Source organism: Sturnira hondurensis, unplaced genomic scaffold (assembly GCF_014824575.4).
Source record: "Sturnira hondurensis isolate 20B ecotype Veracruz unplaced genomic scaffold, ASM1482457v3 Scaffold0006505, whole genome shotgun sequence".
Taxonomy (NCBI): domain Eukaryota; kingdom Metazoa; phylum Chordata; class Mammalia; order Chiroptera; family Phyllostomidae; genus Sturnira; species Sturnira hondurensis.
The window spans coordinates 6,561,727-6,577,146 of NW_028079136.1; the positions used below are offsets into that span (position 1 = coordinate 6,561,727).

General features: G+C 43.6%; 1 protein-coding gene across 2 annotated transcripts in view; it reads left to right on the forward strand.

Moving 5' to 3' along the window:
* The first annotated feature begins 10,799 nt into the window (after positions 1-10,799).
* The window catches only part of SBF2 (SET binding factor 2), a 424,767-nt gene continuing 420,146 nt past the window's right edge, over positions 10,800-15,420 (forward strand). For both annotated transcript variants that reach the window (XM_037050085.1, XM_037050086.1), the window contains exon 1: positions 10,800-10,998. In XM_037050085.1, coding sequence (XP_036905980.1) covers positions 10,944-10,998 — 55 coding nt within the window. In that variant the 5' untranslated portion in view covers positions 10,800-10,943. The remainder of the gene's footprint in view (positions 10,999-15,420) is intronic.

Consider the following 15,420-nt stretch of genomic DNA (forward strand, 5'->3'; position numbering starts at 1 on the left):
AGCAGTTGTGGTGCCCTGTGGAGACTGGAGAAGGCTTGGTCCCCTCATAATCTGTATGAATCTACCTGTAAACACACAGAGTTTCACCAAAAGAGCAAGTTTGCACCGCAGACGTGCACCCTCCCTATTCAGTTGCACAGGGCCTCACCCTTGATAATGCTCTGCTTGTCACTGTTTTTTTTTTTTTTTTTTTAGATTTTATTCATTTATTCTTAGAGAGAGAGAAAAAGAGGGAGAGAAACATCGATGTGTGAGAGAAATACCAACTGGCTGCCTCTTGCACAGTCGCAACTAGGGACCTGGCCAGCTCCCTAGGCATGTGCCCTGACCAGGAATCAAACCAGTGACCTTTCGGTTCCTCAGGCAGGCACTCAATCCACTGAGCCACACCAGCAGGGCTGCTCGTCACTGTTTTGAAATTTTAATAAATTTTGAACAGAATATCCTACATTTTCATTTTGTACTGGGCCCCACAAACTATGTAGCCAATCCTGCTTACTAAATGAATATGCAATCTAAGTAAAAGCCTTGCACTCTTGCAAAGCACCAATTCATACTATAGCTGCTAATGTCAGGGATCCTTCACGTGAGTGTCAGGTTCAACTAGTCATATAGTCACACATGTGAAAGCACCTACTGGACACTTTCTAGTAGCCATCTCTAGTGGACAGCTGTAGTAGCCACCTTCCTACACCCCAAACATACACCCAGGGTAGAAACAGTGTTTGAACAAAGTGTTACTAACTCACTTATTGTCCTTAAGTTTTACCCATAAGAAAAGCCTGGAACAACCAGTGAAGCAGGGAAATCGGTTAAGAAGCTATTGTACGAGTGGAAGTGGGAGGTGGCAGTGACTGTGGCTAGTGGGGTGGCAGTAATGGGGGAGACAAGCGCATGTATTTGGGGAGTAGGATCAATAGGGCTGAGTAATGAATGTGGGGCTAAGAGAGAGGCAGGTGTAAACCAACAATCATTGAGTTTCTCACTCAGGCAGCTGAGTGAATGAAAATGTGGTGATGGGTCAGGGAAGTTTCTGCCGCAGCTCTGTGGTCTCCTTTGTTATTGGCTGGCAGAGGCCATTTGAAGAGGCCCCAGCCCTGCACGAGGAAGTTTGGTCAAGTCGCCCTCTCTTACCACCTTTCTGAAGAGCAGTGGCTAACCACAGGAAACGCCCAAAATGACTGTATAGATCAACCACTTACTCCACAACAGCCAACTGTAGGAGCGGTGGGCCGATAATTCTTGCTTACTAGTAATCTCCTCCTTTTTGTCTTCTAAAGCATAAGAGAAAGGCATCTACTCTGTACACATCATCGTGTCGCACAGTCTTCCTCCCTTCCTGCTCCTGTCAGCCTTCCCTAAAAGAAGTGTGGGCTTACGTCCTCACTCTTTGATGAAAGGTGTTGGTGATATCTCAAGGGATAGCCTGACCTTGAGCCAACCTCAATAGTCAGGCTGCCGTGTTAGGGATTATCAGTTTCAGCAGACCAGTAGCTGTTGGCTAAAAAGCAAAGTACGGCTCGAGTGTGTGCTAAACATGTGCGTGTGTGCATGTGTAAACACATGGTGCATTTCTACGGATACCTGGGATATGTCGAAATCCCGATGCTAAACAACGTTATTTTTATAGATGATTTTTAATGTTTTAATTACAGTTGACATACAACATTATATTGGTTTCAGGTATGCAAACTAATGATTTTATATGTATCTCTCTCTTATGAGGTGACCACCCCCACACATCTATACCGACAACGTGTGTGGTTATCACATTATTATTGACTATGTTCTCTACGCTGCACATTACATCCCCATGACTGTTCTGCAACCACCACTGTGTCCTTCTTCATCCCATCACCTATGCCCCATCCCTTGGACCCCTTCCCATCCAAGAACCATCAGCTTGTTCTCTGTATCTATGAGTTTGTTTCTATTCTGCTTGTTCATTTATTTTGTTTTTTAAGATTCCACAAATAAGTGAAATCATATGGCATTTGTCTTTCTCTATCTGACTTATTTCACTCACACGTACTTTGTCATTGCAGATGGTAAGATTCATTTTTCTTTCGTGGATGAGTCATATTCTGTTGTATATATGCACCACTTCTTTATCAAGTCATCTATGGATGGACACTTAAGTTTCTTCTATGTTTTTACTATTGTAAATAATGCTGCAGCGAACATATAAATGTGCATGTCCTTTTGATTTAGCGTTTTGGGTTTCTTCATGTAAATACCCAGAATTGGAATTGCTGGGTCCTTCTTTGTCTCCTATTATAACCTTTATTTTAAAGTATATTTTGTCTGGTATAACTATTGCTACCCCAGCTTTTTTTCATTGTTTCCATTTCCACAAAATATCTTTTTTCATCCCTTATTTTCTATGGGTATGAGTTTCAATCTAATGTGAGTCTCTTGTCGACAGCATATGTAAGGGTCTTGTTTTGTTTTCTATCCAGACACCATATGTCTTTTGATTGGAGTATTTAATCTATTTGCATTTAAAGTAATCATTGATAAATATGTATTTATTGCCATTTTGTTATTCATATTTTTATCTTTTTTTCCTTCTTTTTAAAGAACATCATGTAACATTTCTTGTAATACTGGTTTGGAGGTAACAAACTCCTTCACATTCTTCTTGTCTGGGAAGCTCTTTGTCGTTTCTTTGATTTTAAATAATAGGTTTGCTGCATAATATGGTTGTAGGTCTTTGCTTTTCATCACTTTGAATTTTTCCTGCTCATACCTTCTGGCCTGAAATGTTTCTGTTGAGAAATCAGCTGACTGTCTTATGGGAGCTCCTTTGTGGTTAACTAATTGCTTTTCTCTTGCTGCTTTTAAGATTCTTTGTCTTTAAACGTTTACATTTTAATTATGATGTGTCTTGGTGTGGGACTCTTTGGGTTCATCTTGTTTGGGACTCTCTGTGCTTCCTGGGCTTGTGTGTCTTTTTCCTTCACCAGGTTAAGCAAGTTTTCAGTCATTATTTCTTCAAATAGTTTCTTAATCCCTTGCTCCCTCTCTTCTCCTCCTGGTGTGATATGAATGTGAATGTTATTGTTTGATGTCATCCCAGAGGCCCCATAACCTTACAGAGGTTGCAGTTGTCTGAGAGATACAAACAAATTCTTTTCTTAAATATTGTTACACATATTGGGTGCATAGGTTCAAGGTCATGACTAGAGGTACCTTTGTGTGTGACTAATGTTAAGCCATAAACTTTAAACTGTCAGTTTGGTCACATGTTTTGTGTTAGGTGATATGAATCCAAAATGAGTCACTTATTGCAGAGTCAACTATTGAAAATTCTGATTAATGTTAAATACATTTTTTGGTTGTATTTTTTAGCCATGTTTCCATTATTTGAAAAAACATTTTTATTTTTTATGTTTTTATATTTTTAATACTTTCTAGATTGTAACTGAAAATAAATTAAAAAATCATGTATTTTATTATATAAATATAATAAATGCAAATTTGCAGTGTTTTTTTATTTTTGTTTTGCATTTTAGCACATACTAGTAATGAATGCACCTCTTGGATACATGTGGCCTATGCTGTAATTTTTTTGACCATGACTTCTGCAGAGTTCAACTACTGTCATTTAAAATTTCTTTTTCTTTTTACTGCTCTAATTTGATGTTTTCTACTACTTGTCTTCCAAATCTATGATATGATTCTCTGATTCATCTAATCTGCTGTTGATTCCTTCTATTGTATTCTTCATTTCAGATATTGTATCCTTCATTTCTGACTCATTCTTTTTTATATTTTCCATGCCCTTTTGTGTGCTGTTGAAATTCTTACTGAGTGCCTTGAACATCCTTATAACCATTGGTTTGAACTTTGTATCTAGTAGCTTGCTTGCCTCTATTTCATTTAGTTCTTTTTGTGGAGCTTTGTCCCATTATTTCATTTGGGACATGCCTCTTTGTCTTCCATTTTATCTGCGTCTCTGGGTTTATTTTTATGTGTTACATAGATCTGCTATGTCTCCAAGTCTTGGTAGGGTTGCCTTAGGTAGTAGGTGTCCTGTAGGACCTAGTGGTTGAGGCTCCCTGGTGGTCAAAGCTGGGAGCTCCAGGTGTGCATCTGTGTGGGTTGTGTACGCCCTTCTGTTGTAGTTGAAACTTCTGTAAGTACATCAGTGGGAGGGATTGACCCTTCCAGCCAATAGGCTACCAGGACTGATCATGAGTATAGCAGGGGAGCTTCTGTGCAGGGGGAAACCCTGGAGAGCAGGACTTGCTTCAGCAGGGCTCTGATGCCTGCCAGGCTCACCCCTTTAGTGTGTCACTTGAGGTGGTTGGATGGTGCTCCAGTATATTCTGAAGTTTGCCACTGGATGCACTGATCTTTGGCCTCCTGGGAAATTCAGGCCAAGGTCAATTGCACCTGTGCCCTGCCCAAGTGCCACCCAATAAGAGCTACAATGTGATCATCAGATGGCTGTTACTTGTGCAGAGTTTGGATGTGTCTGGGAGAGGCAAAGATGAGAACCTGAGGCTGGCTGTCGCAAGTGCCAGGCCTGAGACCACTTAGTCAGAGGTACAGCGCACACTGAGGCCAGATGCTGCTTGTTTGGAGTTTATGAACCTTTGAAAACAACACATTTAGAAAGTAGAGGTCTATGACATCCTCCGCCTCTGCAGTGGCAACCTGAAGTGTGACTTCCAGAGACACCTCACACTCCTCAGCCTCTTCAACTGCCACCATATCCATGCCTGAGTGGTCTGGGGCTGAAAAGCCAGGCCCAAACCATAGTATGCACAAACACTGCATCACCAGCCAGGTGTGCTGTGCAGGCAGGAGAGCAGGGTTGAGTCACCTCAGTAGTGGCCATCGCGGTTTACGTCCTGCCAGAGTACCCTATGGTAGATGCTATTAGGCTTAAATACCTCCTAAAGCAGGTCTTGGACCCTAGTATGAAATATGGACTCCTCATCATGCTCAGTAACTTCAAGGCTAAGGGGGAACACTGGCAGCTTAAAATGAGTTCCCGCGCCCCTCTCCCACCAAAATAACTTAGTCCAGGAAGATGTCCTGGCTCCCAGGAGACTCGGTGAGACCAAGGAAGAGGCCTCATGAAAAGGTAGCCAGACCAAGATTGGCAAGGCAAGAGTGGGTAAGGCCAGGAAAGCCCTGAACAGGCAGAGAAAGCCCCCTGGTGCTAGTGAGCTCCATGGGAAGTCAAAGTCCAAGGCAGAAAGAGCAGCCCAGCAGATGCCAAGGCCCCAAAGAAAACCTAATTTGGGAGTCAGAGTTCAAAACCCACAGTCACCAAGGGTGAGAATGGTGCTGCTTCCCTAGCTTAAAACAAGACTGGGAACAAGGTCTCTAAAGAGGCCACTGCCCAGGGAGCTGGGGAAGGGCTGAAAGCCAAGGCTGCTGCTCTTATGAAGGACAGTGAGTCCAAGACGATACCTGTACCACTGGTCAGGAAGACGGAGCTCCCCAAGGGCTCAAGAAGGCCTGGCATGCCCACCAAGTCCTGGTCATCCCAAGAGACGAGTAAGAAGGTAGAAGCCAAGAGCTAGACGCAAGGTGGAGAGAGACTAAGATTCTCTTGGAGTTTTTATTCCCCAACAGACCATCACTCTATTTATTTTACTGTAACCTAGTTATCAATAAAAATTTTCCCTCTCACAAAAATAAGTAAAATGGGACCCTAGCTTATGTTACATATAAAAATTAACTCAAAATAGATTCATGGCTTTAATACAAGAGCTAAACTATTGAGGGGGAGGAAAAAAATTTCCCCTACCCTCAAGGTTCTTCTGGTTAGTCTAGTAATTAAATGGACATGAGAAAGACTAGCAAGAGAAAATAGCCAAATTTAATACCTACGTATGTATGGGAAGCCCCCATACCTGAGAAAGTTAGGGACCCCACATGCAGAAGAGCTTCAGAGACAGAAAAAGAATAGGGGTAAAAAGACATCCTGAGGTAGGGATGAAGTAAGGTGCCTTGGGTACTTTAAAAGGTCATTGCAGGTGATAATAAGAAGGGTAGACCTTCAGTAAACAGAAGTTTACCTTGACCTATAGATAAGTGAAGTTATCTCTTTTTTAAAAATAAAAAATAATAATTTATGTATTGATCTTAGAGAAAGAGGGACAAACATTGGTTTGTTGTTCCTTTTATATTTTATTAAATACTCACCCGAGGATGTATTTATTGATTTTAGAGGGAGAGAGGTAAGGTAGGGAGAGAAAGAGAGAAAGATATTAATGTGAGAGAAACTTGCCTCCTGTACACACACTGACTGGGCTCCAAAATGCAACCTAGGTGTGTGCCCTGACTGGGAATCAAACCCACAATCTTTTGGTTTATGGGTCCACGCTCCAACCAAGTGAGCAAACGGGCCAGGGCTATTGTTCCTCTTATTGATGCATTCATTGGTTGATTCTTGTATGTCCTTGACCTGGGATCGATCAATCCCACAACCTTGGCATATGGGGATGATGCTCTAACCAACTGAGGTAGGCTAAGGGCTAAGAAATTATCTCTTATAATCTGTAATAACCAAGGGCTTTAATTCAAGTTCTTCTAAGTCATTAGGATAGGAGGCAGAAGTTTCTTTTGAGCCTGCGGCTAAAGTTACCATTAGCTTGAAACAGTCTGCATACCACAGAGACACATAGTGAGATGACTCATGCTGGCCTCACAAACTATGATACTCTTAGAAGAAAACATAGGAATAAGTCTTCATGACCTTGGATTTGGCAATGGATTATTAGCTATGACACCAAAAGCTCAGGGAACACAAATAGATAAGTTGGACTTTAGACAGTACATATATACAATGCAGTATTATCATTCAGCCTTAAAAGAATGAAGTACAAATACATGGTACAATGTAAATGAAGCTTGAAAATATCATACTGAATGAGAGAAAATGACTCAGACACAAAAGGTCATATATTGTATGATGGAATTTACATTGAACACCTATAATATGCATTAAAAAACAAAACCCAACCAGTGAATTTAAAGATCTAATTGGCTTTAATTGAGCGATTCATGAATCCGGCAGCATTGCATTTACCGACTATTGAAGGGCACTGTGAGGGGTTACACGAAATGGAAGATTTGTATAGAAAGAGGGTGGGATAAGAGAGCTATTAACAAAAGAAGACAAAGGATTATTCTTAGGCCGTGACATCTTTCCCTTGAGAGAAGAATAAAAGGGTTTTCTTTTTTTCATTTAAAAAAATTGACTTTGAGAGAGTGAAGTATCGGCTCATTGCTCCTTCTATTGACCCATTTGTTGGTTGATTCTTGTGTGTAGCCCGATCTGGGTTTGAACCTGCAACCTTGGAATACAGGGGTGGTGCTCTAACCAACTGAGCTACCCAGCCAGGGCAAAATCATGCACATTGCTTCTTCTATGGGCAATGGAGAGGGTGCATGGGACAGAGTACCTTACTGGTACTTTACCAAACAGTCGCACGCTGGTTGATTAAGATTATTCCGGGGGACGTTGAAACTGCAATTAGATCAGGCATTAAATCCAGGTTTGATATCATGGGCTTTTAGCATGAGTGGCCCCATTTTGGGCCTGTGGATTTTCCTTTACCATAGCTAAATCCATAGACACAGAGAGCAAACTGGTGGTTACCAGAGGCTTGAGAAAGGGGAAATAAGTGACAGCTTAACGGGTGTGGAGTTCTCCTTTGGTTGATGAAGATGGTTTGAAACTGAGGCAGGTTAGTAAGAAGCTAGAACGTTCCTTGGCAAGTGTAATAGGAAAAACGAGAGAGAGAGGAAAAAAAATTAGCCAAGCAATTTATAGCTAGACACAAAGGGTCACAGGGGCAGACAACCCCAGGCGCCTGACAACAGACATAACGGGGAAAACAAGGACCTCATCCCTAGGGTAACCTTTCCTCCCTAGAGATAGCATCTGGGCCTCAGTTGTATTTCAGCTCCAGGCCCAGAAAAACAGCAAAAACAGACAACTGACACCTCAGCCGACCTTGGGACCAACTGCATTGAATAATGACCCCGTGCCCTGACGCCAACCAATCAGTGGAGACTAGGACACTGAAAGAACATACCTGGAAAGGTGATGAATATTCTAGTGAAATCCTCATCTGGGATCTTCCCCACGATCTCCACCCCTAAAAGCTTTTCTGAGGGAGGATCTGGCATGCTGTCCCAGCTGGGAGCACGGAGCACGGAGCATGGAGCACATCCACACCTCTCCCTCCCCCTTTCCCTTCCCCACAGGCAAGCATCTCTTAAATACTAAGGGGCCCCACAAGACTTGTAACCAGGGAGCAATGGGCAGTGGCAGCTCTTCCGGGGCTAACCCTCTGACCTTGTCCTCAAGGTTCCCTTTTCTTCTCTGTGACTTCTCTATGAGCTAAAGCAGTCCTGCCAAGGCTCATTTCTTTCCTATAATGTTTGTAGTGGGCCAAGGCAATCCCGTTTAGCCTCTCCCGTTGCTTCCAGTATCCCTGGCCCTTCCTTGTTTCATTTTCCCCAGCTTCATTTATTTAAAAGATTTTTTAAAATTCATTTTTAGAGAGAGGGGAAGGTTGGGAGAAAGAGAGGGAAAGAAACACCGGTCTGTGAAACATCGATCAGTTGCCTTTTGCATGCCCCCAACCAGGGGCCTGGCTCACAACCCAGGCTTGTTGTACCTTGACTGGGAATTGAACCGGGGACCTTTCGGTTTGCAGGACTACACACAACGCACTGAGCCACACCAGTTAGAATACTGTCCCCAGCTTTAACAAACGCCCTCTGAAAATCATCTGGACTCATGTTGTTAAATCTTTCCTACATGAAGTTAAGAACCCACATACTACTGACTGACCCTAGGCAAACCTGCTTAGGTCCAGGTCCCCTTCCTGGTAACAGAACTAGATAGAGGCAATAGCTGTGCAAAAATTGTGAATGAGCTAAATACCTCTGCACCGTACACCTTAAAAGTTAATTTTATGATATGTGAATTCCACCTTAATTTAAAAAGTAAAATGGGAGTGTCATCCACACGCACCAAAAATTTTAGTTTTGATTCCTGGTCAGGGCACATACCTAGGTTGTGGGTTCCAACCCTGAGAACCAACAAAGGGGCTGTTAGCCCTGGCTGGTATGGCTCAGTGGATTGAGTGCCAGCCTGTGAACTGAAGAGTGGCTGGTTTGATTCCTAGTCAGAGCACATGCCTGGGTCTCTGGCCAGGTCCTCAGCTGGAGGCCTGTGAGAGGCAATTCATTGTTTCTCTCACACATTGATGTTTCTCGCCCTCTCTTTCTTCCTCCCTTTCCCTCTCTAAAAGTAAATAAATAAAATCTTTAAGAAAGTAAAAAAGAGCTGTTAAACAGAACATGCTTCCTCCCAAGGAAAGTAACACTACTCTCGACTGAAAGTGATCAGGTTGGATGATGAGCTTTCAGGAAAAGTTACAGAGAGGATTCTTACAGGAGGAGCCATTGAAGCTTTTTTGGATTAATTATTTTCAAGATCAATGTCATTTTACCTCCGGCCCCGCAATCAGGGTGATTTCAGTTTGACAACAAGCAATTTGCAAATACATTCCTACAGCTCAAGTACTCCTTCCTGAAGAAGGTGTGCCACAGAGAGAGGAAATGTTCAATTACAGTGAATTGTCGGGAGCCGAGAAACCAACCAGCCCTCTGGACGCCCAGTTCAGAGTTCCAGCTATTGCAGCTCCCTCCTGGTAGCTGGAGAAACTGTACATTCGCTTACTAAAAATATTTGTTAAGCACTTACCACTTTGCTAATGCCTTTTGTATGTGAATGGTAAGGGTTAAATGCTCAATCAATAATGAGCGACCACGAAGATGATCACATTTGGAAACCATGGAGGTTCCCCAAACTTTAGTCTATCACTTGTAACACATCCTGCTATTATAACTCCATGAGAAATGAACGGATGACAAAGACATCTGGGTGTCTCACCAGCTAAATTCTAAATTATCACTAAGAGGTGCAGCAAAAAATAAAGTGACCTAGGTAATTCTTAGGTTAGATGATGAGACTCATTAATTCATTTTTATTGCGTGTTTGAACAGGGAAGTTGGAAAACACCACCTGATCCCGCTACCCGCTACCCGAGAGCCCCAGGACTGCAGGAGGGGCGAAAGCTAGGCGGGAGGGGCTCCCTGCGAGAGACTAGCCTTTTCCCTCGGACTCCCAGCCAGTTCAGGAGGATCCCGGGGATGCCGCATTCTTCAGTGGAATCCAGCCCCGCCCGAGAGGCTCCGGGGGAAGCCCAGGCCAGCCGCCCCCAGCCCACCCAGCACTTTAGTCCGAGGCATCTCTGGAGATTGCGCAAAAGCCTTTCCCTCCCCCGCCTGCTGGGTGGCATGTTCCTAAAAATTCCCATGTACACAACATAAACAGGAAACTGCAGCAAAAGCCCTGGCGGTGCAAATTCCACGCTCTCAGTTGAGGGCGGGAGAATCTCGTCTTGTGGGGGAGGGGAAGCAGCAAAATTTCCAGGGGACCCCCTTAACTATCCCTGCCTCTTTTCACCAAATCCTGAAAGAGAAGGCGGAAGGAAGAACACCCTGCTTTAGGAAAAATAGAGGAGGGGGAGGTGGAGGTGAGCCAAGAAGGAGCAGCCAGTTCTCAAAGTGAACCACGTCGAATGACTGTGGTGGCCGCACGTGGCTGGAATACTTCCGGCTGCCCACTCCCCAAACTCAACGGTGCAAGCCAACCGCGGTGGGAGGGGGTGGGTTCACCGCCGGGGCTCTGGCCTGGGAGCCCGCGGGTGGGGGCGGGGGAGGAGCGGGAGTAGGAGCGGCGCAGGCGCAGAGCGTGCCTCGGTTGTCAAACATGGCTGAAGCGCCGCCGCTACCGCTACTGCTGCTGCAGGGAAAATGCTGAGCCCTCCCGGGCCCGGTGGGCGGCGGCGGCGAGGGCGGCGACGGGCACCCGCTTCTCGGGCGCGGCGGCGGCGGCCATGGCTCGGCTGGCCGACTACTTCATCGTAGTAGGCTATGATCACGAGAAGCCAGGTAAGGGCGTGGGGCGGGCGCCGCCCCCGGGCCTCCCCGCCCCCGTCCCCGGGCTGCTGTCCAGTGGGTTCTGCCGAGTCCGGCGTCGAGGCTGGGAGGCGTGGAGAGCCTGGCCAGCCGCGTCTGAGCTGATGGTCGGCGTCCGGCCTTCTTGGCCCCACTGAGCTTCGCGGTGGGCGTGTGGGACTAGCACGAGGGGCGGGGGAAGGGAAGAGGCCGCGTCCTCCCTGGCCCTCGGCGGCTCAGCTAGGCCCGCTGTGAGCGAGTCAGGTTGCTACCACCCTAGCTCTGGAGGGGGCTGAGTACCTAGGGCAGCGCCCTGGTGCGGGCGGGACTGGGCCCGGACCGCAGTGCTGGGAGGGCGGGAGCCAACTGTGTTAAGTTCCTCCGGGATAAACTTCTGCCCTGCATCCTGAGTGAGTAACGAGTGACGCGGGGGGCAGTCCTCTCCAAAAGGAAGTGCTGAGAGTCCGGTGCTACCTCACCTCTGTGCTGTCGGGGGCCGGACTAGTCACTGCCCCAAGGAACGCGTGGTACTACTACTGGGGAGGGGGAAAGGATCCTTGCACTTTTAAACATTTCGAGGAAATGCGCCCTGTTATTTCAGAAGAAGTGTGACGGGCATTTTAGAATGACTCTGAAAACTGTCTTTTTAAAGGACAGTCAGCAGATCGCGGAAGGCGATCTTGTTGCATTTTAATGAGTCTTTTAACTGTTCTTTTCATTCGTCTCAAATTTTTATTCATAAGGAACAATTGGACAATCGCATTGCATTTTAATTTAATTAACAAACTCCTGCAACTTAAGAGAACTCAGGGTACACGCACGTTTATTTTGTATTTGTATTCTGTTGTGCTACCGTGTAGCTAAGCATCTTGTAATAAGTGAGCTGGAGAAGCACATCTATTTCTGGGTATTTCTGGTTACACATTTGCAAAGAAGGAAGCACATTTATTTCACGGTATTTCTGATTATACATTTGCAGAGAATTTTAGATTTCAGCTTGACAGTCCCTTTATTTTTCAGAGGAAATGCTGAGATTGTGTTTCGCTGATGGTTACAGCTATTTGTTGCGCCAGAATACCATTGTTCTACCCACTCTTGGTTCACTGTTCCTTTCACTCTTGGTCCACTGTCCCTTTCACTCTTGGTCCACTGTTCCTTTTACTGCTCCTTTCCTAATAACCTCCTTTTTTGAATATTTTATTTGTTTATTTTTAGACAGAGGGGGAGGGAAGGAGAAAGTGGGAGAGAAACATCAATGTGTGGTTGCCTCTCATGCATCCCCCACTGGGGACCTGGCCTGCAACCCAGTCATGTGCCCTGACTGGGAATCAAACTGCGATGGTGTGGTTCGCAGGCTTGTGCTCAACCCACTGAGCTACTCCAGCCATGGCCTTATAACCTTCTTTAATGGGAACCTTTTATATTCTTTAACCTTTTACCTGGCTCATGACTTGATTGAAGTCAATTGTTAAGAAAAGGGGTTCAAAATTTTATTTATTATTTCCTAGTACTTTTGCATAGTCTGGTGTTTCTTAGGAATATTAGCAATATTGAGAATCACAGTTGGTTTTTAACATAATTTCATTTTTAGTGACATTGTTTTTTCTCACTTAAAAAAAACTGTAAATGATCACAAACTTGCAGAAAACTTTCAAGTCTGGTGCAAAGAATAGTTTTCCCCTGAACCACTGAGAGATGGCTGCTGACCTTGTAGATGTCCTGTCACCCCAGAATGCTTTAGTGTGCATTTTCTACAAACAAGTATTCTCCTACTTGTTAGTAATCACAATATAATCATCAAAATCAGGAAATTAACACTGATATAGTAGTCCATCCACTTCTCTGAGCAGTTCAAGTTTTGTTTGTTGATTGTGCCATTACTTTTTTACTGGCAAAAGGGTCCAGTTCAAATTATGTGTTGCATTAATTTGTCAAGTCTTTTTAGTCTTCTTTAATCTGGGACAATTCCTTCATTTTCTCTTACCTTTAATAACCTTGATACTTTTAAAGTTTACAAGGCATTTATTTTGTAGGATGCCCCTCAATTTAAGAGTACCTGTTCCTTTTTGATTAGACACATCTAGGTTACATTCATACTTGGGCAGGAATGTCACGGAAGGGATGCACACTACAGCCTAGTAGGAGGTGCCCAAGTTCAGTTTGCCCCATTATTGATGGTTTTCGCTTTGACTACTTGATGTAAGCAATGCCTGCTGGGCTTCTTCACTAGAAAGTCAATATGTACTAGTTAATAGTTTTTGTGAGGATTACTTGGAAACTGTAAATATCTTGTTCCTCATCAAACTTTTGAGGTATTTCTTTATTCATATCTGTATGACTCACAGTTTTTAGTGGATTATAGTCTGTTACTATTTATTTCGGTGTTCAAACTGTCCCTCATTTGGCCACTGAGAACCCATCCCGGCTGGTTGCTATATCCTCGTGACATGTCCCCATCATTCTTTGAATGTGTCTTTACTTTTTGGCATGGGGATATATTCTGGGCTAATCTTGTATTGTAATCTTGTATTGTCCTTGCCTTAGTCCTGGAATCAGCCATTTATTTCTCTAAGGAACCCTGGATCCTTTTTTTAATTAAGATTTTATTTATTTATCTTTAGAGGGGAAGGGAAAGAGAGAGGAGAGAAATATCAATGTGTGGTTGCCTCTCGTGGGTCCCCAGCTGGGAACTGGCCTGCAACCTAGGCATGTGCCCTGACTGGGAATCGAACCGTGATCCTGTGGTTTGCAGGCCTGCGCTCAATCCACTGAGCTACACCAGCCAGGGCCCTGGATCCTTTTAGTGGATAATGACAGGAGCTAATGTCTCAGTGTCCGTGTTCTCAGTTTTTACTGCTCGCAGGCCTTCTTAGTGGGTGGAGCTGGGAAGTTTATGTATGTATACACACTCACATGCACATTTGTCCTATATAATTTGTGTATCTGTATGTATTGAAAAGAGTGAGTTCATACCAATAATTCCAATTTCAGTCCAACATTCCTGGGTCCCTAGTTTTTTTCATTTTTCATATTTGTAATATTCTCTTAAAGTGAAAAATCCAGCCTCTGTTATCCTTACTATGTTTACTTGTTTATTCAGTCTTCCTGTGTATTTAACCTATTTTTAGTTTTATGCTCTTATAATATTTCTATCATGTTGAGAAGAACATAGTTTGAAAAACACTGATTTTTATGGCAGTTTAATTGTGATAGTTTGAAATCAGGACTTTGTTTGCCTGATTTTGCATGTGTACGATGGCACAATAATTAGGAAATACCGTTTTTTCTTCCTTCTACTTTTACTGAGATTTGCCCAGAAAAAAATGACTAATGACCACATAGTTTAATTCCTTGATAAGCCTTTACTTTCTCTTTTTTGTTTACTTATGTTGTCAATTAATACATTTAGAATTTAATCCATTTATCTAGCTGATATTTAACTTGGAGTCAAGTATCATAATGGCTTGAGGTTCTTATATTTTCATATCAACCTGCTTAAGTATATTAGAGAAAGCATTTGAAATATTCCTCAGATATTTTATTAGTTTTATTTAAGCTGTTTAAATGAGATAAGCTAAGAGGTGAATTTATGTACAATACCTGAAATATCATAGAGACATTTTTTAAAAATATATTTTATTGATTATACCATTATAGTTGTTCTATTCCCCCCCCCTTATTCCCCTCCACACGGCACAACCCCTCCCCCACCATTCCCCCCTGTAGTTTATGACCACATGTCTCAAGTTCTTTACATTCTATATTTCCCATACTATTCTTGCCCTCCCCCCATCTATTTTCTACCTACCGTCTATGCTATTTTCTGTGCCTTCTCCCCCCTTCTCCTCCTCCCACTCCCCTGTTGCTAACCCTCCATGTGTTCTTCATTTCTATGGTTCCACTCCTGATCTAGCTGTCCTCTTGGTTTGCTTTTGTTTTAGGTGTGGTTGTTAATAACTGTGTGTTTGCTGTCCTTTCACTGTTCATATTTTTCATCTTCTTTTTCTTAGATAAGTCCCTTTGACATTTCATATAATAAGGGCTTGGTGATGATGAACTCCTTGAACTTGCCCTTATCTGGGAAGCACTTTATCTGTCCTTCCATTCTAAATGAAAGTTTTGCTGGATAAAGCAATCTTGGCTGTAGGTCTTTGGATTTCATGACTTGAAATGCTTCTTTCCAGCCCCTTCTTGCCTGTAAGGTCTCTTTTGAGAAATCCACTGACAGTCTGATGGGTACTCCTTTGTAGGTGACTGTCCCCTTATCCCTTGCTGCTTCTAGGATTCTCTCCTTCATTTTGGTCTTGGCTAATGTAATTATGATGTGCCTTGGTGTGTTCCTTCTTGGGTCCAACTTCTTTGGGACTCTCTGAGCTTCCTGGATTTCCTGGAAGTCTATGTCCTTTGCCAGACTGG